The sequence below is a fragment of the Scyliorhinus torazame genome, chromosome 1 (genome assembly GCF_047496885.1).
Source record: "Scyliorhinus torazame isolate Kashiwa2021f chromosome 1, sScyTor2.1, whole genome shotgun sequence".
In the NCBI taxonomy this organism is placed as follows: domain Eukaryota; kingdom Metazoa; phylum Chordata; class Chondrichthyes; order Carcharhiniformes; family Scyliorhinidae; genus Scyliorhinus; species Scyliorhinus torazame.
Genome location: NC_092707.1, coordinates 4,024,464 through 4,049,728, shown reverse-complemented (window position 1 = coordinate 4,049,728; position 25,265 = coordinate 4,024,464). Strand labels below are relative to the sequence as shown.

General features: G+C 49.5%; 1 protein-coding gene across 1 annotated transcript in view; it reads left to right on the top strand.

Annotated features, from left to right (window-relative positions):
- Positions 1 to 25,265, top strand: part of ddx55 (DEAD (Asp-Glu-Ala-Asp) box polypeptide 55) — a 65,730-nt gene that overhangs the window by 6,350 nt on the left and 34,115 nt on the right. Inside the window, exons 4-8 of the mRNA XM_072513220.1 lie at positions 2,535 to 2,626; positions 2,718 to 2,780; positions 3,604 to 3,753; positions 7,788 to 7,977; positions 17,283 to 17,365. Of these exons, the coding sequence (XP_072369321.1) occupies positions 2,535 to 2,626; positions 2,718 to 2,780; positions 3,604 to 3,753; positions 7,788 to 7,977; positions 17,283 to 17,365 (578 nt within the window). The remainder of the gene's footprint in view (positions 1 to 2,534; positions 2,627 to 2,717; positions 2,781 to 3,603; positions 3,754 to 7,787; positions 7,978 to 17,282; positions 17,366 to 25,265) is intronic.

Sequence of the window (25,265 nt, the reverse complement as noted above, 5' to 3'; positions counted from 1 at the left end):
GTAAGTGTAAAAAGCCTTGGGATTTTCCTTAACCCTATTTGCCAATGCCTTTTCATGACCCCTTCTAGCCCTCCTGACTCCTTGCTTAAGTTCCTTCCTACTTTCCTTATATGCCACACAGGCTTCGTCTGTTCCCAGCCTTTTAGCCCTGACAAATGCCTCCTTTTTCTTTTTGACGAGGCCTACAATATCACTCGTCATCCAAGGTTCCCGAAAATTGCCGTATTTATCTTTCTTCCTCACAGGAACATGCCTGTCCTGTATTCCTTTCAACTGACACTTGAAAGCCTCCCACATGTCAGATGTTGATTTGCCCTCAAACATCCGCCCCCAATCTATGTTCTTCAGTTCCCGCCTAATATTGTTATAATTAGCCTTCCCCCAATTTAGCACATTCATCCTCGGACCACTCTTATCCTTGTCCACCAGTACTTTAAAACTTACTGAATTGTGGTCACTGTTACCGAAATGCTCCCCTACTGAAACATCTACCACCTGGCCGGGCTCATTCCCCAATACCAGGTCCAGTACCGCCCCTTCCCTAGTTGGACTGTTTACATATTGTTTTAAGAAGCCCTCCTGGATGCTCCTTACAAACTCTGCCCCGTCTAAGCCCCTGGCACTAAGTGAGTCCCAGTCAATATTGGGGAAGTTGAAGTCTCCCATCACCACAACCCTGTTGTTTTTACTCTTTTCCAAAATCTGTCTACCTATCTGCTCCTCTATCTCCCGCTGGCTGTTGGGAGGCCTGTAGTATACCCCCAACATTGTGACTGCACCCTTCTTATTCCTGATCTCTACCCATATAGCCTCACTGCCCTCTGAGGTGTCCTCTCGCTGTATAGCTGTGATACTCTCCTGAACAAGTAGCGCAACTCCGCCTCCCCTTTTACATCCCCCTCTATCCCGCCTGAAACATCTAAATCCTGGAACGTTTAGCTGCCAATCCTGCCCTTCCCTCAACCAGGTCTCTGTAATGGAAACCGCAGTACCCGGAGGAAACCGACGCAGGAAGGAAATATGGGAGGAATTACTTCTCTCATTGTTAAATCTCTCGTCTCTGAGTCTGAATGTGATGGGTGTAATCCTCACCCCAGGGACATGGGCGTGTAATCCACGTTGACACTCCCACTCTAGTTCTGGTGGAGTGCTGCACTGTCTGAAGTGCTGACTTTCAGATGAGAAATCAAATAATATTCATTCTGCAGCCAAATGGCAAAAACATATTCATGATCTCATTACTGGTTTTGGGATCTTGCTGTGTGTAAATTGAATACTGTGTTTCCTACAATACTGCATTGAATGCATTTCAAAAGTAATAACGTTTCTGTGAAGCATTTGAGGATGTCTTGAGGTCACAACGTTATTGCAGAAAAATGTTATATTTTTCCTTCACGTGTTTTTTTTAATGATGCCGGCGTTGGACTGGGGTGAGCACAGTAAGAATTCTGACAACACCAGGTTAAAGTCCAACAGGTTTGTTTCGAATCACTAGCTTTCGGAGTGCATTCCATTCCATTCACCTGAGGAAGGAGCAGTGCTCCAAAAGCTAGTGATTTGAAACAAACCTGTTGGACTTTAACCTGGTGTTGTAAGACTTCTTACTGTTCTTTTAATGTGTTTGCTGCAACTCCTGGTATCACTGGAAAGGGATGTGAGCACAGCCTATCGGCTGCAAGGCTGCCGTTGACCAGGTTAACTATATCCCCCCCACACACACACACACCCCTGCAACCTTTCACAGTTTGCCATACCTCTCCCCAGTTGATGTCATCAGCAAAGTTCGCTATTGTTCTATTATATCCTAAGATCAGCTCCTCTCTGTAACTTCTTTAGTTACTAGATACGAGTGCCCCCAACAATTCCGAACTATCCAGTCTGCAAAAATTCTCTCAGACCCATCGCTCTCAACCCTCCCCTTCTCTCTTTCTCTCTCTCTCTCTGTGGTACATCCTACCTGCTGCTGTTTGTTGACATAATTCTCGCATTAACATTCATTCAGATGAGCCAAACTCCCTGTCGCCCAGGCCATGCCCAAGGAGCCAAGTCAGAGCTGTGCTTGAACCCAGGTTTGCCTGAAGTGAAAGAACACTATGTTGGCCCGCAGCGCAATCCCCTCCCCGAGGACTGGGAATTCTTAGTAACTCCTGCAATTAGCCATCGTTTGAGGCAAATCGGGACCATGTGTCCAAATCGATGTGTTCTATCAAACTATTGGTGAACACACAAAGCCCTGATTTGTTTCCGACATTGCAACTGGGACTACACTTGAAAATAGTAGGAAAACCTCCGCACAACCTGAGGTCATGAGACGTGCCCCAGAGCATCAGAACTAGGAGCAGGAGTCGGCCTTTCGGCCCCTCGAACCTGCTCCGCCATTCACTGAGATCATGGCTGCTCTTCAGCGTGACCGCCATTTTCCTGCCAGGTTTTCATGCCCTTTGTCTGCGAGAGACCGCAATCTTTATTGAAGTTGTTCATTTGGTTGGAACAAGTCCTGGTGGCTGATGGGTCCTCTTTTCGGCTGTCTTTAGGTTGGGGCACTCATTATCACTCCGACACGCGAGCTCGCTATTCAGATTGACGAGGTGCTGAGACACTTCACGTTTCACTTCCCACAGTTCAGGTGAGTTTGCAAAGCAGCCCCCTAGCCGCGTATTCCCCGTGTGATAAGGACTCTCTCGACAGACTTAATAAATGTTGGACTTTGTATTCAGCCAGATCCTGTTCATCGGCGGGAGCAATCCGATAGAGGATGTTGAGAAATTCCTGAAGCAGGGGTAAGTGTGGAATCGACGCCGCTTCTGTTGGTTCACCAGCAGCTGCCTGCACCAGAGACTCTTTTCCTGTCTTTCAGCATTTCTATCTTCCTGCCAATTTGTTGGTTTATCCATTATTTATTTCACTGACGATCCATCTGAACCACTCTCGGCTTTGTTATGTCTGGTTCTGGCACATTCAGGATTTGGAATAATTGGAGTTTATCTGATTGATTCTGTCCTGCTCCATTTCTCTCTCGCTCGGTTATTATTCTGCAGTCTTGCTCCCGTACTGCGTTCACACTGCTTCACTTCATGTGTGAGCCAGACAGTGATTGTCGGCAGGCTGTTTGGGCATCACAGCTGAGTGTGTGTTCGATCCGTGCCCGTATCCATGTCATTGCCAGAATAATGTTAGGAAATGGAAAGGAAATTGCTGATTTATTTTTGTCTCCCCAGTGTCCAGAATGAGATCAGCCAGGCTGGTTACCAACCAAATCATTTAAGGCGGTTAGCAGTGAGAAAGTAACAGCTCCACGGTCCCCAGCAACCCTCTTTCTAGATCTGCTTTCTGTATTTGCCCCAAACACACATGAAGTTGGATCTTTTATGCCCTCCCAAGAGAGCAGATGGGGCCTTGTTTTAATGCTCGGCGCTCCCTCAATGCTGCACAGGAGGTGTTAGCCTGGATTCTGTGGCGTGAGGCTTTCTGATTCGGGCGAGAGTTTTACTGCCTGCTGCCTTTTTGGAAAAATTGAATGATGGGATAACTGGATACGCCCCAGAATGCACTTGAATTTGAACAGAAGTGATTACAGGTTTGATAAGTGTGTCTTTTTCACAGAGGGAACATCATTGTGGGGACTCCTGGGCGGTTAGTCGACATGTTCAGACGGCAGTCTGATGGCCTGGATTTACCCAGCTGTGTGAAGACTTTGGAAGTCTTGGTGCTGGATGAAGCGGACAGGCTTCTGGAGATGGGATTTGAAGCAAGGTAACACGGCAGCAGCATCATCGGCCAGGGATTAGTGACTCTGTAAAAACAGTTACGTTTTGGGGGGGTCACTGGTGAGAGGGCTTCCCTTGGCTGTTTGTTTTAATGCAGCTTCTGGGAAATGTATCCTGCTTTTCCCAAACCCTTTCCCATGCCCAGGCGCTGGGAAGGCTGAACCATTCACTTTTAAACTTCACTGGCCAATTGAAAATATCAGTCATTTAGATCAAAATAATAACTTTCCAGGGGCGGCGCAGTGGTTAGCACTGGGGTCCCAGGCTCGATCCCGGCTCTGGGTCACTGTCTGTGTGGAGTTTGCACATTCTCCCAGTGCCTGTGTGGGTTTCACCCCCACCGCCTAAAAATGTGCCGAGTAGGTGGATTGGCCACGCTAAATTGCCCCTTAATTGGAAAAATAATAATTGGGTATTCTAAATTTATTTTTAAAAAGAGAACTTTTCTGTTACCCCCATACCGTGGCCCCATTTTGTGTCATTGTCATGGATAATGGGCTCGGCAGACAATGGATCGTCAGCAGAACTCACATTGAAATAGCACCTTTGGGACTTCCCAAAAGCAATAAAGTCATTTTTGTTTTGAAGTGGCGTTCTTTTGTAAATTATAGGGTGGCATAGCACAGTGGTTAGCACTGTTGCTTCACAGCTCCAGGATCCCAGGTTCGATTCCCGGCTTGGGTCACTGTCTGTGCGGAGTCTGCACGTTCTCTCTGCGTGGGTTTCCTCCGGGTGCTCCGGTTTCCTCCCACAAGTCCTGAAAGACGGGCTGTTAGGTGAATTGGACATTCTGAATTCTCCCTTTGTACCCGAACAGGCGCCGGAATGTGGCGACTAGGGGCTTTTCACAGTAACTTCATTGCAGTGTTAATGTAAGCCTACTTGTGACAATAATAAAGATTATTATTAGAAATGCGATAATCAAGTTGGGCACAGCAAGATTCCATAGACATGGTCCAAGAACTGTTTGTGGTGTTGGTTCTGGAGAATGTTAACGGAGATACTGGGAGAATGCCTGTCCTTCCTTGCTCTTAGAATAGCGCTGTGGGATATGTAAAAATATTTCTATCAGGCAGTTTAAAGATGGCTCATCTGACAATGTAGCATTCCCTCAGCGTCTCGGGTGGAGCGTGAACCCACAGCCTCCTGACCCCACAACCTCCTGACCCCACACCAGGGAGCTAACCTGGAGCCACGGCTGATATCCACAGCTAAGTTTCTACTATGTAAAGTTCACAGGCCTAAAACCTGGCAGTTCTTTTTAATTGATCTTTTGCAATTTTAAAACAATAGAACAAAGAGATTCTCTGAATATGTAAATGCATTGGTGATGGTGAACGGTCTAATCAGATCTTCATGTTGTAACTATCAGCTGTCAAATCAGACAGCAGCATTTTGAATTTGAGTTCTGAATTTGAGTGTTAGTACAATGTTACCGTGGGCAGTGTTGCCGTGGGCAACGTCGCTGTGGGCAGTGTTACCGTGGGCAGCGTCACCGTGGGCAGCGTTACCGTGGGCAGCGTCACCGTGGGCAGTGTTACCGTGGGCAACGTCACCGTGGGCAGTGTTACCGTGGGCAACGTCGCTGTGGGCAGTGTCACCGTGGGCAGTGTCACCGTGGGCAGTGTCACCGTGGGCAGTGTCACCGTGGGCAGTGTCACCGTGGGCAGTGTCACCGTGGGCAGTGTCACCGTGGGCAGTGTCACCGTGGGCAGTGTCACCGTGGGCAGCGTCACCGTGGGCAGTGTCACCGTGGGCAGTGTCACCGTGGGCAGCGTCACCGTGGGCAGCGTCACCGTGGGCAGCGTCACCGTGGGCAGCGTTACCGTGGGCAGCGTCACCGTGGGCAGCGTTGCCGTGGGCAACGTCGCCGTGGGCAGCGTCACCGTGGGCAGCGTCACCGTGGGCAGTGTTACCGTGGGCAACGTCGCCGTGGGCAACGTCGCCGTGGGCAGCGTCACCGTGGGCAACGTCACCGTGGGCAACGTCACCGTGGGCAGCGTTACCGTGGGCAGCGTCACCGTGGGCAGTGTTACCGTGGGCAACGTCACCGTGGGCAGTGTTACCGTGGGCAACGTCGCCGTGGGCAACGTCGCCGTGGGCAGCGTCACCGTGGGCAGTGTTACCGTGGGCAACGTCACCGTGGGCAGTGTTACCGTGGGCAACGTCACCGTGGGCAGTGTTACCGTGGGCAGCGTCACCGTGGGCAGTGTTACCGTGGGCAACGTCACCGTGGGCAGTGTTACCGTGGGCAACGTCGCCGTGGGCAGTGTTACCGTGGGCAACGTCGCTGTGGGCAGTGTCACCGTGGGCAGCGTCACCGTGGGCAGCGTCACCGTGGGCAGTGTCACCGTGGGCAGTGTCACCGTGGGCAACGTCGCCGTGGGCAACGTCGCCGTGGGCAGTGTTACCGTGGGCAACGTCGCTGTGGGCAGTGTTACCGTGGGCAACGTCACCGTGGGCAGCGTCACCGTGGGCAGCGTCACCGTGGGCAACGTCGCCGTGGGCAGTGTTACCGTGGGCAACGTCGCCGTGGGCAGTGTTACCGTGGGCAACGTCACCGTGGGCAGTGTTACCGTGGGCAACGTCGCTGTGGGCAGTGTCACCGTGGGCAGTGTCACCGTGGGCAGTGTCACCGTGGGCAGTGTCACCGTGGGCAGCGTCACCGTGGGCAGTGTCACCGTGGGCAGCGTCACCGTGGGCAGTGTTACCGTGGGCAGCGTCACCGTGGGCAGCGTCACCGTGGGCAGCGTCACCGTGGGCAGCGTCACCGTGGGCAGCGTCACCGTGGGCAGTGTTACCGTGAGCCCATTCATGGTAAACATGTCAATATTCCAGTCTATAGCTTAGACAGTACGTCTCGTGTAGAAAGCTATTAGGTCAATGCATGACGCACGGATACACAATCCTGTGTGTTGCTGTGGTAACCAAGGTCCCAGCCTCCTGAATTAATTAGTGAACCCCCTGTTCAACAACCAGACGGGTTGTCTTCTAAACTAGTTTCCCGTTTTCCTTGTAATAGCAGCAGTTTGAAAGCGGAAAAGAACAGGAACGTTTCAGTTCAGCATTTTGTAATTATATAAGTACTCGACGATTTAATTTCCCAGCACCCACCACCTGTTTGTTTATCGGTAAAAATTCTAACCGATTAAAATTGTGAAAATGAAACTTGAAAGTGCTTGTGCTGACTTGTGACTGAGGACGGCCCGGGGTCACTTAGAAAATAAGGGGTCGTCCATTTAAAACGGAGATGTGACTCGGGGGGGTCTGGAGTCTTTGGGAGTCGAGTATTTGAGTATGTTTACGACAGAGGCTGCAGAGACTATGGTGAGCAAGGCAGGGATAGGTTATTAGCAATGATCTTACGTGGAGCAGGCTGGAGGGGCTGAATGGCCAACATTATGTATGTGTTAGCCCGTGAATAAGGGCCTGAAAGGGCCACGGAAGCAGATTAATTTGTAATGTTCAAAAGGGAATTGGGTGAATATTGGAAGGGAAACAAATTGCAGGTCAGTGGAAAAAGAGCAGAGGAGTGGGATTAATTGGGTAGCTCTTTCAGAGAGCTAGTACAGACATGAGGGGCCACGTGGCCTCCTAAACTGTATTAATCTATGAATTTCTGATGAAAGGTTGTACGCTAATATCACTAATTACTACGGCTGTACTGTGACAAACATTTTGTCTGGAAGAGTCAATTACTAGGGGGCATAGGTTTAAGGTGAGAGGGGCAAGGTTTAGAGTAGATGTACGAGGCAAGTTTTTTACACAGAGGGTAGTGGGTGCCTGGAACTCGCTGCCGGAGGAGGTGGTGGAAGCAGGGACGATAGTGACATTTAAGGGGCATCTTGACAAATACATGAATAGGATGGGAATAGAGGGATACGGACCCCGGAAGTGTAGAAGATTTTAGTTTAGACGGGCAGCATGGTCAGCACAGGCTTGGAGGGCCGAAGGGACTGTTCCTGTGCTGTACTTTTCTTTGTTTCAAACCCAAGTGTCTTTTCCGTTCTAACTCTGCAGCCTGAACACTATCCTGGGATTTTTGCCAAAACAGCGGAGAACAGGTCTCTTCTCAGCTACACAGACACAAGATGTGGAGAGCTTGATCCGCGCAGGTCTCCGTAACCCTGTTCGCATCAGTGTCAAGGAGAAGGGAGTGGCGGCAGACAATACACAAAAAACTCCAGTCCGACTGCGCAACTTTTACATGGTAAGATTTCAGGGTGTGTAAATTGCTTCCTGTACAGCAAAGTGGGCAAGAGCAGCTTGATAAGAGTCAGTCAGCCTGGACATTCGGCCGGTCCCCGACCAGAGTCAGTCACACCGGACAGTCGGTCTGACTCTGATACAGCTCCTGCTGTCTGTGTGTCTGACTCTGATACAGCTCCAGCTGTCTGTGTGTCTGACTCTGATACAGCTCCTGCTGTCTGTGTGTCTGACTCTGATACAGCTCCTGCTGTCTGTGTGTCTGACTCTGATACAGCTCCTGCTGTCTCTGTGTCTGACTCTGATACAGCTCCTGCTGTCTGTGTGTCTGACTCTGATACAGCTCCTGCTGTCTGTGTGTCTGACTCTGATACAGCTCCTGCTGTCTGTGTGTCTGACCCTGATACAGCTCCTGCTGTCTGTGCCTGACTCTGATACAGCTCCTGCTGTCTGTGTCTGACTCTGATACAGCTCCTGCTGTCTGTGTGTCTGACTCTGATACAGCTCCTGCTGTCTGTGTCTGACTCTGATACAGCTCCTGCTGTCTGTGTCTGACTCTGATACAGCTCCTGCTGTCTGTGTGTCTGACCCTGATACAGCTCCTGCTGTCTGTGTGTCTGACCCTGATACAGCTCCTGCTGTCTGTGTCTAACTCTGATACAGCTCCTGTTGTCTGTGTGTCTGACCCTGATACAGCTCCTGCTGTCTGTGTGTCTGACCCTGATACAGCTCCTGCTGTCTGTGTCTGACTCTGATACAGCTCCTGCTGTCTGTGTCTGACTCTGATACAGCTCCTGCTGTCTGTGTGTCTGACCCTGATACAGCTCCTGCTGTCTGTGTGTCTGACCCTGATACAGCTCCTGCTGTCTGTGTCTGACTCTGATACAGCTCCTGTTGTCTGTGTGTCTGACCCTGATACAGCTCCTGCTGTCTGTGTGTCTGACTCTGATACAGCTCCTGCTGTCTGTGTCTGACTCTGATACAGCTCCTGCTGTCTGTGTGTCTGACTCTGATACAGCTCCTGCTGTCTGTGTGTCTGACTCTGATACAGCTCCTGCTGTCTGTGTGTCTGACTCTGATACAGCTCCTGTTGTCTGTGTGTCTGACTCTGATACAGCTCCTGCTGTCTGTGTCTGACTCTGATACAGCTCCTGCTGTCTGTGTCTGACTCTGATACAGCTCCTGTTGTCTGTGTGTCTGACCCTGATACAGCTCCTGCTGTCTGTGTGTCTGACTCTGATACAGCTCCTGCTGTCTGTGTCTGACTCTGATATAGCTCCTGCTGTCTGTGTGTCTGACCCTGATACAGCTCCTGTTGTCTGTGTGTCTGACTCTGATACAGCTCCTGCTGTCTGTGTGTCTGACTCTGATACAGCTCCTGCTGTCTGTGTCTGACTCTGATACAGCTCCTGCTGTCTGTGTCTGACTCTGATACAGCTCCTGCTGTCTGTGTGTCTGACTCTGATACAGCTCCTGCTGTCTGTGTCTGACTCTGATACAGCTCCTGCTGTCTGTGTGTCTGAATCTGATACAGCTCCTGCTGTCTGTGTGTCTGACTCTGATACAGCTCCTGCTGTCTGTGTGTCTGAATCTGATACAGCTCCTGCTGTCTGTGTGTCTGACTCTGATACAGATCCTGCTGTCTGTGTCTGACTCTGATACAGCTCCTGCTGTCTGTGTGTCTGAATCTGATACAGCTCCTGCTGTCTGTGTGTCTGACCCTGATACAGCTCCTGCTGCCTGTGTGTCTGACTCTGATACAGCTCCTGCTGTCTGTGTGTCTGACTCTGATACAGCTCCTGCTGTCTGTGTGTCTGACCCTGATACAGCTCCTGCTGTCTGTGTGTCTGACTCTGATACAGCTCCTGCTGTCTGTGTGTCTGACCCTGATACAGCTCCCGCTGTCTGTGTGTCTGACTCTGATACAGTTCCTGCTGTCTGTGTGTCTGACTCTGATACAGCTCCTGCTGTCTGTGTGTCTGACCCTGATACAGCTCCTGCTGTCTGTGTCTGACCCTGATACAGCTCCTGCTGTCTGTGTGTCTGACTCTGATACAGCTCCTGCTGTCTGTGTGTATGACTCTGATACAGCTCCTGCTGTCTGTGTGTCTGACTCTGATACAGCTCCTGCTGTCTGTGTGTCTGACTCTGATACAGCTCCTGCTGTCTGTGTGTCTGGCTCTGATACAGCTCCTGCTGTCTGTGTGTCTGACCCTGATACAGCTCCTGCTGTCTGTGTCTGACTCTGATACAGCTCCTGCTGTCTGTGTGTCTGAATCTGATACAGCTCCTGCTGTCTGTGTGTCTGACCCTGATACAGCTCCTGCTGTCTTGTGTGTCTGACTCTGATACAGCTCCTGCTGTCTGTGTGTCTGACCCTGATACAGCTCCTGCTGTCTGTGTCTGACCCTGATACAGCTCCTGCTGTCTGTGTGTCTGACTCTGATACAGCTCCTGCTGTCTGTGTGTATGACTCTGATACAGCTCCTGCTGTCTGTGTGTCTGACTCTGATACAGCTCCTGCTGTCTGTGTGTCTGACTCTGATACAGCTCCTGCTGTCTGTGTGTCTGGCTCTGATACAGCTCCTGCTGTCTGTGTGTCTGACTCTGATACAGCTCCTGCTGTCTGTGTCTGACTCTGATACAGCTCCTGCTGTCTGTGTGTCTGAATCTGATACAGCTCCTGCTGTCTGTGTGTCTGACCCTGATACAGCTCCTGCTGTCTGTGTCTGACTCTGATACAGCTCCTGCTGTCTGTGTGTCTGAGTCTGATACAGCTCCTGCTGTCTGTGTGTCTGAATCTGATACAGCTCCTGCTGTCTGTGTGTCTGACTCTGATACAGCTCCTGCTGTCTGTGTCTGACTCTGATACAGCTCCTGCCTGTGTGTCTGACTCTGATACAGCTCCTGCTGCCTGTGTCTGACTCTGATACAGCTCCTGCTGTCTGTGTGTCTGAATCTGATACAGCTCCTGCTGTCTGTGTGTCTGACCCTGATACAGCTCCTGCTGTCTGTGTGTCTGACTCTGATACAGCTCCTGCTGTCTCTGTGTCTGACTCTGATACAGCTCCTGCTGTCTGAGTCTGATACAGCTCCTGCTGGCTGTGTGTCTGACTCTGATACAGCTCCTGCTGTCTGTGTCTGACTCTGATACAGCTCCTGCTGTCTGTGTGTCTGACCATGATACAGCTCCTGCTGTCTGTGTGTCTGACCCTGATACAGCTCCTGCTGTCTGTGTGTCTGACTCTGATACAGCTCCTGCTGTCTGTGTGTCTGACTCTGATACAGCTCCTGCTGTCTGTGTCTGACTCTGATACAGCTCCTGCTGTCTGTGTGTCTGACTCTGATACAGCTCCTGCTGTCTGTGTCTGAATCTGATACAGCTCCTGCTGTCTGTGTGTCTGACCATGATACAGCTCCTGCTGTCTGTGTGTCTGACCATGATACAGCTCCTGCTGTCTGTGTGTCTGACCCTGATACAGCTCCTGCTGTCTGTGTCTGACTCTGATACAGCTCCTGTTGTCTGTGTGTCTGACTCTGATACAGCTCCTGCTGTCTGTGTGTCTGACTCTGATACAGCTCCTGCTGTCTGTGTGTCTGACTCTGATACAGTTCCTGCTGTCTGTGTGTCTGACTCTGATACAGCTCCTGTTGTCTGTGTGTCTGACCCTGATACAGCTCCTGCTGTCTGTGTGTCTGACTCTGATACAGCTCCTGCTGTCTGTGTCTGACTCTGATACAGCTCCTGCTGTCTGTGTCTGACTCTGATACAGCTCCTGCTGTCTGTGTCTGACTCTGATACAGCTCCTGCTGTCTGTGTGTCTGACTCTGATACAGCTCCTGCTGTCTGTGTGTCTGACTCTGATACAGCTCCTGCTGTCTGTGTCTGACTCTGATACAGCTCCTGCTGTCTGTGTGTCTGAATCTGATACAGCTCCTGCTGTCTGTGTGTCTGACTCTGATACAGATCCTGCTGTCTGTGTCTGACTCTGATACAGCTCCTGCTGTCTGTGTGTCTGAATCTGATACAGCTCCTGCTGTCTGTGTGTCTGACCCTGATACAGCTCCTGCTGCCTGTGTGTCTGACTCTGATACAGCTCCTGCTGTCTGTGTGTCTGACTCTGATACAGCTCCTGCTGTCTGTGTGTCTGACCCTGATACAGCTCCTGCTGTCTGTGTGTCTGACTCAGATACAGTTCCTGCTGTCTGTGTGTCTGACCCTGATACAGCTCCCGCTGTCTGTGTGTCTAACTCTGATACAGTTCCTGCTGTCTGTGTGTCTGACTCTGATACAGCTCCTGCTGTCTGTGTGTCTGACCCTGATACAGCTCCTGCAGTCTGTGTCTGACCCTGATACAGCTCCTGCTGTCTGTGTGTCTGACTCTGATACAGCTCCTGCTGTCTGTGTGTCTGACTCTGATACAGCTCCTGCTGTCTGTGTGTATGACTCTGATACAGCTCCTGCTGTCTGTGTGTCTGACTCTGATACAGCTCCTGCTGTCTGTGTGTCTGACTCTGATACAGCTCCTGCTGTCTGTGTGTCTGGCTCTGATACAGCTCCTGCTGTCTGTGTGTCTGACCCTGATACAGCTCCTGCTGTCTGTGTGTCTGACTCTGATACAGCTCCTGCTGTCTGTGTGTCTGACTCTGATACAGCTCCTGCTGTCTGTGTGTCTGACCCTGATACAGCTCCTGCAGTCTGTGTCTGACCCTGATACAGCTCCTGCTGTCTGTGTGTCTGACTCTGATACAGCTCCTGCTGTCTGTGTGTCTGACTCTGATACAGCTCCTGCTGTCTGTGTGTATGACTCTGATACAGCTCCTGCTGTCTGTGTGTCTGACTCTGATACAGCTCCTGCTGTCTGTGTGTCTGACTCTGATACAGCTCCTGCTGTCTGTGTGTCTGGCTCTGATACAGCTCCTGCTGTCTGTGTGTCTGACCCTGATACAGCTCCTGCTGTCTGTGTGTCTGACTCTGATACAGCTCCTGCTGTCTGTGTGTCTGACTCTGATACAGCTCCTGCTGTCTGTGTGTCTGACTCTGATACAGCTCCTGCTGTCTGTGTGTCTGACCCTGATACAGCTCCTGCTGTCTGTGCCTGACTCTGATACAGCTCCTGCTGCCTGTGTGTCTGACTCTGATACAGCTCCTGCTGTCTGTGTGTCTGACCCTGATACAGCTCCTGCTGTCTGTGTCTGACTCTGATACAGCTCCTGCTGTCTGTGTGTCTGACCCTGATACAGCTCCTGCTGTCTGTGTGTCTGACTCTGATACAGCTCCTGCTGTCTGTGTGTCTGACTCTGATACAGCTCCTGCTGTCTGTGTCTGACTCCGATACAGCTCCTGCTGTCTGTGTCTCTGACTCTGATACAGCTCCTGCTGTCTGTGTCTGACTCTGATACAGTTCCTGCTGTCTGTGTCTGACTCTGATACAGCTCCTGCTGTCTGTGTGTCTGACCCTGATACAGCTCCTGCTGTCTGTGTGTCTGACTCTGATACAGCTCCTGCTGTCTGTGTGTCTGACTCTGATACAGCTCCTGCTGTCTGTGTCTGGCTCTGATACAGCTCCTGCTGTCTGTGTGTCTGACTCTGATACAGCTCCTGCTGTCTGTGTGTCTGACTCTGATACAGCTCCTGCTGTCTGTGTCTGACTCTGATACAGCTCCTGCTGTCTGTGTCTGACTCTGATACAGCTCCTGCTGTCTGTGTGTCTGACTCTGATACAGCTACTGCTGTCGGTGTGTCTGACTCTGATACAGCTCCTGCTGTCTGTGTCTGACTCTGATACAGCTCCTGCTGTCTGTGTGTCTGACTCTGATACAGCTCCTGCTGTCTGTGTGTCTGACCCTGATACAGCTCCTGCTGTCTGTGTCTGGCTCTGATACAGCTCCTGCTGTCTGTGTGTCTGACCCTGATACAGCTCCTGCTGTCTGTGTGTCTGACTCTGATACAGCTCCTGCTGTCTGTGTGTCTGACTCTGATACAGCTCCTGCTGTCTGTGTGTCTGACTCTGATACAGCTCCTGCTGTCTGTGTGTCTGACTCTGATACAGTTCCTGCTGTCTGTGTCTGACTCTGATACAGCTCCTGCTGTCTGTGTGTCTGACCCTGATACAGCTCCTGCTGTCTGTGTCTGACTCTGATACAGCTCCTGCTGTCTGTGTGTCTGACCCTGATACAGTTCCTGCTGTCTGTGTGTCTGACTCTCATACAGCTCCTGCTGTCTGTGTGTCTGACCCTGATACAGCTCCTGCTGTCTGTGTGTCTGACTCTGATACAGCTCCTGCTGTCTGTGTGTCTGACTCTGATACAGCACCTGCTGTCTGTGTCTGACTCCGATACAGCTCCTGCTGTCTGTGTGTCTGACTCTGATACAGCTCCTGCTGTCTGTGTCTGACTCTGATACAGTTCCTGCTGTCTGTGTCTGACTCTGATACAGCTCCTGCTATCTGTGTGTCTGATCCTGATACAGCTCCTGCTGTCTGTGTGTCTGACTCTGATACAGCTCCTGCTGTCTGTGTCTGACCCTGATACAGCTCCTGCTGTCTGTGTGTCTGACTCTGATACAGCTCCTGCTGTCTGTGTCTGACTCTGATACAGCTCCTGCTGTCTGTGTGTCTGACTCTGATACAGCTCCTGCTGTCTGTGTCTGACTCTGATAGAGCTCCTGCTGTCTGTGTGTCTGACTCTGATACAGCTCCTGCTATCTGTGTCTGACTCTGATACAGCTCCTGCTGTCTGTGTGTCTGACTCTGATACAGCTCCTGCTGTCGGTGTGTCTGACTCTGATACAGATCCTGCTGTCTGTGTGTCTGACTCTGATACAGCTCCTGCTGTCTGTGTCTGACTCTGATACAGCTCCTGCTGTCTGTGTCTGACCCTGATACAGCTCCTGCTGTCTGTGTGTCTGATCCTGATACAGCTCCTGCTGTCTGTGTGTCTGACCCTGATACAGCTCCTGCTGTCTGTGTGTCTGACCCTGATAGAGCTCCTGCTGTCTGTGTGTCTGACCCTGATACAGCTCCTGCTGTCTGTGTGTCTGACTCTGATACAGCTCCTGCTGTCTGTGTGTCTGACTCTGATACAGCTCCTGCTGTCTGTGTGTCTGACCCTGATACAGCTCCTGCTGTCTGTGTGTCTGACTCTGATACAGCTCCTACTGTCTGTGTCTGATCCTGATACAGCTCCTGCTGTCTGTGTGTCTGACTCTGATACAGCTCCTGCTGTCTGTGTGTATGACTCTGATACAGCTCCTGCTGTCTGTGTCTGACTCTGATACAGCTCCTGCTGTCTGTGTGTCTGATCCTGATACAGCTCCTGCTGTCTGTGTGTCGGACTCTGATACAGCTCCTGCTGTCTGTGTGTCGGACTCTGATACAGCTCCTGCTGTCTGTGTGTCTGACTCTGATACAGCTCCTGCTGTCTGTGTGTCTGACTCTGATACAGCTCCTGCTGTCTGTGTGTCTGACTCTGATACAGCTCCTGCTGTCTGTGTCTGACTCTGATACAGCTCCTGCTGTCTGTGTGTCTGACTCTGATACAGCTCCTGCTGTCTGTGTGTCTGACTCTGATACAGCTCCTGCTGTCTGTGTGTCTGGCTCTGATACAGCTCCTGCTGTCTGTGTCTGAGTCTGATACAGCTCCTGCTGTCTGTGTGTCTGAATCTGATACAGCTCCTGCTGTCTGTGTGTCTGACTCTGATACAGCTCCTGCTGTCTGTGTCTGACTCTGATACAGCTCCTGCTGCCTGTGTGTCTGACTCTGATACAGCTCCTGCTGTCTGTGTCTGACTCTGATACAGCTCCTGCTGTCTGTGTGTCTGATCCTGATACAGCTCCTGCTGTCTGTGTGTCGGACTCTGATACAGCTCCTGCTGTCTGTGTGTCGGACTCTGATACAGCTCCTGCTGTCTGTGTGTCTGACTCTGATACAGCTCCTGCTGTCTGTGTGTCTGACTCTGATACAGCTCCTGCTGTCTGTGTGTCTGACTCTGATACAGCTCCTGCTGTCTGTGTCTGACTCTGATACAGCTCCTGCTGTCTGTGTGTCTGACTCTGATACAGCTCCTGCTGTCTGTGTGTCTGACTCTGATACAGCTCCTGCTGTCTGTGTGTCTGACTCTGATACAGCTCCTGCTGTCTGTGTCTGAGTCTGATACAGCTCCTGCTGTCTGTGTGTCTGAATCTGATACAGCTCCTGCTGTCTGTGTGTCTGACTCTGATACAGCTCCTGCTGTCTGTGTCTGACTCTGATACAGCTCCTGCTGCCTGTGTGTCTGACTCTGATACAGCTCCTGCTGTCTGTGTCTGACTCTGATACAGCTCCTGCTGTCTGTGTGTCTGAATCTGATACAGCTCCTGCTGTCTGTGTGTCTGACCCTGATACAGCTCCTGCTGTCTGTGTGTCTGACTCTGATACAGCTCCTGCTGTCTCTGTGTTGACTCTGATACAGCTCCTGCTGTCTGAGTCTGATACAGCTCCTGCTGGCTGTGTGTCTGACTCTGATACAGCTCCTGCTGTCTGTGTCTGACTCTGATACAGCTCCTGCTGTCTGTGTGTCTGACCATGATACAGCTCCTGCTGTCTGTGTGTCTGACCCTGATACAGCTCCTGCTGTCTGTGTGTCTGACTCTGATACAGCTCCTGCTGTCTGTGTGTCTGACTCTGATACAGCTCCTGCTGTCTGTGTCTGACTCTGATACAGCTCCTGCTGTCTGTGTGTCTGACTCTGATACAGCTCCTGCTGTCTGTGTCTGAATCTGATACAGCTCCTGCTGTCTGTGTGTCTGACCATGATACAGCTCCTGCTGTCTGTGTGTCTGACCATGATACAGCTCCTGCTGTCTGTGTGTCTGACCCTGATACAGCTCCTGCTGTCTGTGTGTCTGACTCTGATACAGCTCCTGCTGTCTGTGTGTCTGACTCTGATACAGCTCCTGCTGTCTGTGTCTGACTCTGATACAGCTCCTGCTGTCTGTGTGTCTGACTCTGATACAGCTCCTGCTGTCTGTGTCTGAATCTGATACAGCTCCTGCTGTCTGTGTGTCTGACCATGATACAGCTCCTGCTGTCTGTGTGTCTGACCCTGATACAGCTCCTACTGTCTGTGTGTCTGACTCTCATACAGCTCCTGCTGTCTGTGTGTCTGACTCTGATACAGCTCCTGCTGTCTGTGTCTGACTCTGATACAGCTCCTGCTGTCTGTGTGTCTGACTCTGATACAGCTCCTGCTGTCTGTGTCTGACTCTGATACAACTCCTGTTGTCTGTGACGTGTTTATTATTAATTTTTCTGGTGTTTTCTACTCAGACATGTCGAGCAGATCAGAAGTTTAACCAATTAGTCACTTTCTTGCGCCAACATAAACAAGAGAAGCAGCTCCTCTTCTTCAGGTAATAATCCATCTCACTCAGTAAACAGGACTTTTTTGAAATGTTCATTAACTTCTCTTTTGAAATTTCCTCTCTGTGATGTATTAACTGTTTTTACCTCCTTACCTGTTTCCTATTTTATATTGGGGATTTAATCGTATCGTTTTTATTTTGGCGATTTCAGGCGCAACAACAAGTGAGGCTATTTGATTTGGGGAGAAAGACGATCTTTTCTCAGAGATTCTCAAATATTTATCCTCAGCCACCGAAAGCCTCACCTACTCTGAGTATAGAGCACAGAACATAGAAAATACAGCACAGAACAGGCCCTTCGGCCCACGATGTTGTGCCGAACATTTGTCCTAGATTAAGAACAAATTAATCTACTCTCTTATCATTCTATCATAATCCATGTACCTATCCAATAGCCGCTTGAAGGTCCCTAATGTTTCCGACTCAACTACTTCCACAGGCAGTGCATTCCATGCCCCCACTACTCTCTGGGTAAAGAACCTACCTCTGACATCCCCCCTATATCTTCCACCTTTCACCTTAAATTTATGTCCCCTTGTAATGGTTTGTTCCACCCGGGGAAAAAGTCTCTGACTGTCTACTCTATCTATTCCCCTGATCATCTTATAAACCTCTATCAAGTCGCCCCTCATCCTTCTTCCTCGTAAGACCTTCTCTCCATTCCAGGCAACATCCTGGTAAATCTCCTTTGCACCTTTTCCAAAACTTCCACATCCTTCCTAAAATGAGGCGACCAGAACTGCACACATTACTCCAAATGTGGCCTGAAACATGCTCCGAAAGCTAGTGATTTGAAACAAACCTGTTGGACTTTAACCTGGTTTTGTAAGACTTCTTACTGTGCCCACCCAGTCCAACGCCGGCATCTCCACATCATACTTTAGGGCAGCACGGTAGCATTGTGGATAGCACAATTGCTTCACAGAGCCAGGGTCCCAGGTTCGATTCCGGCTTGGGTCACTGTCTGTGCGGAGTCTGCACATCCTCCCCGTGTGTGCGTGGGTTTCCCCCGGGTGCTCCGGTTTCCTCCCACAGTCCAAAGATGTGCGGGTTAGGTGGATTGACCGTGATAAATTGCCCTTAGTGTCCAAAATTGCCCTTATTGTTGGGTGGGGTTACTGGGTTATGGGGATAGGGTGGAGGTGTGGGCTTGGGTAGGGTGCTCTTTCCAAGAGCCGGTGCAGACTCGATGGGCCGAATGGCCTCCTTCTGCACTGTAAATTCTATGATCTATGATTCCCTGAGTATAGTAACTGTTAGGAGACAAATGTGGTCGTTATTTACACACAGCAAGATCGCATATAAACAATGCAGTCGATGACAAGTTAACCTAGTTTTGATGGTGTTTGGGGGAGGAATGTTGACTTGAGAATTGGGAGGACACCTTCTTTCGAATAACACCATGATCCTTCCGCGCTCATTAGATTAGGTAAACCGGGAGGGAACTTGAGGAGATGTTCTGGATCTCTTTAAGTTCACATTTCCGATAGAGCAGCACTTCCTAGGGTCGGCCTCGATGAACATAGAACAGTCCAGCACAGTACAGGCCCTTCGGCCTACGATGTTGTGCCGAACATTTGTCCTAGATTAAGAACAAATTAATCTACACTCTTATCATTCTATCATAATCCATGTACCTATCCAATAGCCGCTTGAAGGTCACTAATGTTTCCGACTCAACTACTTCCACAGGCAGTGCATTCCATGCCCCCACTACTCTCTGGGTAAAGAACCTACCTCTGATATCCCTCCTATATCTTCCACCTTTCACCTTAAATTTATGTCCCCTTGTAATGGTTTGTTCTACCCGGGGAAAAAGTCTCTGACTGTCTACTCTATCTATTCCCCTGATCATCTTATAAACCTCTATCAAGTCGCCCCTCATCCTTCTTCCTCGTAAGATCTTCTCTCCATTCCAGGCAACACCCTGGTAAATCTCCTTTGCACCTTTTCCAAAAGTTCCACATCCTTTCTAAAATGAGGCGACCAGAACTGCACACATTACTCCAAATGTGGCCTGAAACATGCTCCGAAAGCTAGTGATTTGAAACAAACCTGTTGGACTTTAACCTGGTTTTGTAAGACTTCTTACTGTGCCCACCCAGTCCAACGCCGGCATCTCCACATCATACTTTAGGGCAGCACGGTAGCATTGTGGATAGCACAATTGCTTCACAGCTCCAGGGTCCCAGGTTCGATTCCCGGCTTGGGTCATTGTCTGTGCGGAGTCTACACGTTCTCCCCGTGTGTGCGTGGGTTTCGTCCGGGTGCTCCGGTTTCCTCCCACAGTCCAAAGATGTGCAGGTTAGGTCGATTGACCGTGATAAATTGCCCTTAGTGTCCAAAATTGCCCTTATTGTTGGGTGGGGTTACTGGGTTATGGGGATAGGGTGGAGGTGTGGGCTTGGGTAGGGTGCTCTTTCCAAGAGCCGGTGCAGACTCGATGGGCCGAATGGCCTCCTTCTGCACTGTAAATTCTATGATCTATGATTCTCTGAGTATAGTAACTGTTAGGAGACAAATGTGGTCGTTATTTACACACAGCAAGATCGCATATAAACAATGCAGTCGATGACAAGTTAACCTAGTTTTGATGGTGTTTGAGGGAGGAATGTTGACTTGAGAATTGGGAGGACACCTTCTTTCGAATAACACCATGAGCCTTCCGCGCTCATTAGATTAGGCAAACCGGGAGGGAACTTGAGGAGATGTTCTGGATCTCCGATAGAGCAGCACTTCCTAGGGTCGGCCTCGATGAACATAGAACAGTCCAGCACAGTACAGGCCCTTCGGCCCTCGATGTTGTGCCGAATTAGTCTGAAACTATGATCAAAATCAACCTGCTCCCAATCATTCTAGTGCGCTCCATGTGCCTATCCAATAACCGCTTGAAAGTTCCTCCACTATCACAGCAGGCAGTCCATTCCACACCCTAACCACTCTCTGAGTAAAGAACCTACCTCGGACATCCCTCCTATATCTCCCACCCTGAATCTTATAGGTATGCCCCCTTGTAACAGCTACATCCACCCGAGGAAATAGTCTCTGAATGTCCACCCAATCTATACCCCTCATTATCTTATAAACCTCTATTAAGCCTCTCATCCTCCTCCGCTCCAAAGAGAAAAGCCCTAGCTCCCTCAACCTGTCCTCATAAGACCTATCCTGCAAACCAGGCAGCATCCTGGTAAATCTCCTTTGCACCCTTTCCAATGCTTCCACATCCTTCCGATAATGAGGTGACCAGAACTGCACGCAATACTCCAAATGTGGTCTCACCAGGGTCATGTACAGTTGCAGCATAACCCCGCGGCTCTTAAACTCAAGCCCCCTGTTAATAAACGCTAAAAAGACACCCAAGCTGCACTGGGACTGAAGCCCTCGGCCCTCACACCTGGGTGAGAAGCTGCTATTTTAGAGAAGTGAAGCTCTCCCTCTTCGCGAGTGGTTCTCTCAACTGGGCTGAGCACAAATCACTGTCAATACTCTGGGCCTGTCCGGTACAATCACTGACTAACCATCGGCGTGGCTACTGTTTCAGTGCCTGCACTGATCTCACAACAAGAACTTGTACTGATATACCAACTTTCATTTGGTAAAACACACCGGCTTGCTTCACAGGAGAATTGACAAACAGAGGTTGACGGTCACGTAAGGAGATATTAATCGAGGTGACCAAAAGCTTGGACAAAGTGGTCGGTTTTAAGGGGCTTCTTAAAGGGGAGAATGAGAGAGATTTGGGGAATTCAAGAGCTTTGGGCCTTGGCAACTGGAGACCACCTCCAATGGTGGCACAATTAAAAGAGGGAATGTTCTAGAAGACAGAATTCGAGGAGTATCGATATCACCGAAGGTGAGATTAGGAGAGATTAGGAGAGCGCTCACAGATAGAGCAAGGCTCTTAAAACAAGGATGAGAATTTTCAAGTTGAGGGACTGGTTAACCAGGAGCAGGCACAGGGGTGGTGACTGAGCAGGATTTGGTGAGGGTTACATAGAAATAGGGGCAGGACGAGGCCATTCGCCCCCTCCAGCCGGCTCCGCCATTTATTATGACCATGGCTGATCATCCAACACATGGGCAGCAGAATTTTTGATGATTTTCAGTTGATGGATTGTAGAAAGTGCGAGGCTGGCCAAGAGGCCTTGGACCAGTCAAGTCTGGAGGTAGCAAAGGCATGGAGGAGGAGCTGCGGCAGGGGTAGACTTGACTCATGTTACAAAACAGGAAGTAGGTGGTGCTGTTAAATGCATGGGATTGTGTTCGGAAGCTCACCGTGGTCAAATATGACACCGATCTTAATTAATAATCTTTATTGTCACAAATAGGCTTACATTATCACTGCAATGAAGTTACTGTGAAAAGCCCCTAGTCGCCACATTCCGGCGCCTGTTCAGTTACATAGAGGGAAAATTCAGAATGTCCAAATCACCTAACAGCATGTCTTTCGGGATTTGCATCAACTACTTCCTGTGGAATTCATTACCACGGGAAATAGTTGATGCTAAAACTTTGAATATATTCGAGAGGCGGCTGGATATAGCGCTTGGGGAGAATGGGATCAAAGGCTATTGGGAGAAAGCAGGATTAGGCTATTGAGTTGGATGCTCGGCCATTATCGTGATTAATGGTGGAGCAGGCTCGAAGTGCCAAAAGGCCTCCTCCTGCTCCTATCTTCTATGTATCTATGTAAACCGGAGCACCCGGAGGAAACCCACGCAGACACGGGGAGAACGTGCAGACTCCGCACAGACAGTGGCCCAAGTCGGGAATCGACCCTGGGACGCTGGCGCGGTGATGCAACAGTGCTAACCACTGTGCCTTCCGAGCTTCCAAAACATCTGGCTTAATCTAATAATAGACCATAGAGCATACAGTGCAGAAGGAGGCCGTTCGGCCCATTGAGTCTGCACCGGCCCACTTAAAAAAAATAATTTAAACAAAATATATATTTTTGCACCGGCCCACTTAAGCCCTCACTTTCACCCGATGCCCGTAACCCAATAACCCCTCCTAACCTTTTTGGACTCTTAAGGGCAATTTAGCCCTTCCGGTTTCCTCCCACAGTCCAAAGATGGGCAGGTTAGGTGGATTGGCCATGATAAATTGCCCATAGTGTCCAAAATTGCCCTTGGTGTTGGGTGGAGGTGTTGACTTTGGGTAGGGTGCTCTTTCCAAGAGCCGGTGCAGATTCAATGGGCCGAATGGCCTCCTCCTGCACTGTAAATTCAATGATAATCTATGATTAATCTAGGACAAAGGTTCGGCACAACATCGTGGGCCGAAGGGCCTGTTCTGTGCTGTATTTTTCTAAGTTCTAAGTATGAAGTTACTGTGAAAAGCCCCTAGTCGCCACATTCCGGTGCCTGTTTAAGGAGGCTGGTACGGGAATTGAACCCGCGCTGCTGGCCTTGTTCTGCATTACAAGCCAGCTGTCTAGCCCACTGAGTTAAACCGGCGAAGGCCAAACTGAGCTGACTGACTGTGCTAAATCTCCGCCAGTTGCCAGGGAAATGGGTAGTTTGACTAGGAAATGTAGTTTGTGGCGTGAGAGTGAAAACACTGACTTCTGTGTTCCCAATGCTCCAGTTGCAATCACACCTCACACACAATACAGGTAAATTTATTTCCACATGGAGATTTACTGAAAAGCATCTCCCATTAAGTAATCAAGGAAGTAAAATGGTCACACAATCAACATCTTATCCATAAGACCATAAGACATAGGAGCGGAAGTAAGGCCATTCGGCCCATCGAGTCCACTCCACCATTCAATCATGGCTGATTTCAACTCCATTTACCCGCTCTCTCTCCATAGCCCTTAATTCCTCGAGAAATCAAGAATTTATCAACTTCTGTCTTAAAGACACTCAACGTCCCGGCCTCCACCGCCCTCTGTGGCAATGAATTCCACAGACCCACCACTCTCTGGCTGAAGAAATTTCTCTTCATCTCTGTTCTAAAGTGACTCCCTTTTATTCTAAGGCTGTGCCCCCGGGTTCTAGTCTCTCCTGCCAATGGAAACAACTTCCCTACATCCACCCTATCTAAGCCATTCATTATCTTGTAAGTTTCTATTAGATCTCCCCTCAACCTCCTAAACTCCAATGAATATAATCCCAGGATCCTCAGACGTTCATCGTATGTTAGGCCTACCATTCCTGGGATCATCCGTGTGAATCTCCGCTGGACCCGCTCCAGTGCCAGTATGTCCTTCCTGAGGTGTGGGGCCCAAAATTGCTCACAGTATTCTAAATGGGGCCTAACTAATGCTTTATAAAGCTTCAGAAGTACATCCCTGCTTTTATATTCCAAGTCTCTTGAGATGAATGACAACATTGCATTTGCTTTCTTAATTACGGACTCAACCTGCAAGTTTACCTTTAGAGAATCCTGGACTAGGACTCCCAAGTCCCTTTGCACTTCAGCATTATGAATTTTGTCACCACTTAGAAAATAGTCCACGCCTCTATTCTTTTTTCCAAAGTGCAAGACCTCGCACTTGCCCACGTTGAATTTCATCAGCCATTTCTTGGACCACTCTCCTAAACTGTCTAAATCTTTCTGCAGCCTACCCACCTCCTCCATACTATCTGCCCCTCCACCTATCTTTGTATCATCGGCAAACTTAGCCAGAATGCCCTCAGTCCCATCATCTAGATCGTTAATATATAAAGAGAACAGCTGTGGCCCCAACACTGAACCCTGCGGGACACCACTCGTCACCGGTTGCCATTCCGAAAAAGAACCTTTTATCCCAACTCTCTGCCTTCTGCCTGACAGCCAATCGTCAATCCATGTTAGTACCTTGCCTCGAATACCATGGGCCCTTATTTTACTCAGCAGTCTCCCGTGAGGCACCTTATCAAAGGCCTTTTGGAAGTCAAGATAGATAACATCCATTGGCTCTCCTTGGTCTAACCTATTTGTTATCTCATCAAAGAACTCTAACAGGTTTGTCAGGCACGACCTCCCCTTACTAAATCCATGCTGACTTGTCCTAATCCGACCCTGCACTTCCAAGAATTTAGAAATCTCATCCTTAACAATGGATTCTAGAATCTTGCCAACAACCGAGGTTAGGCTAATTGGCCTATAATTTTCCATCTTTTTCCTTGTTCCCTTCTTGAACAGGGGGGTTACAACAGCGATTTTCCAATCCTCTGGTACTTTCCCTGACTCCAGTGACTTTTGAAAGATCATAACTAACGCCTCCACTATTTCTTCAGCTATCTCCTATAGAACTCTAGGATGTAGCCCATCTGGGCCCGGAGATTTATCAATTTTTAGACCTCTTAGTTTCTCTAGCACTTTCTCCTTTGTGATGGCTACCATATTCAACTCTGCCCCCTGACTCTCCGGAATTGTTAGGATATTACTCATGTCTTCTACTGTGAAGACTGACGCAAAGTACTTATTCAGTTCCTCAGCTATTTCCTTGTCTCCCATCACAAAATTACCAGCGTCATTTTGGAGCGGCCCAATGTCAACTTTTGCCTCCCGTTTGTTTTTAATGTATTTAAATAAACTTTTACTGTCATTCCTAATGTTACTGGCTAGCCTACCTTCAAATTTGATTCTCTCTTTCCTTATTTCTCTCTTTGTTATCCTCTGTTGTAGCCTTCCCAATCTTCTGACTTCCCACTAGTCTTTGCCACATTATAGGCTTTCTCTTTTGCTTTGATGCATTCCCTAACTTCCTTTGTCAGCCATGGCTGCCTAATCCCCCCTCTGATAACCTTTCTTTTCTTTGGGATGAACCTCTGTACTATGTCCTCAATTACTCCCAGAAACGCCTGCCATTGCTGTTCTACTGTCTTTCCCACTAGGCTCTGCTCCCAGTCGATTTTCGTCAGTTCCTCCCTCATGCCCCTGTAGTTACCTTTAT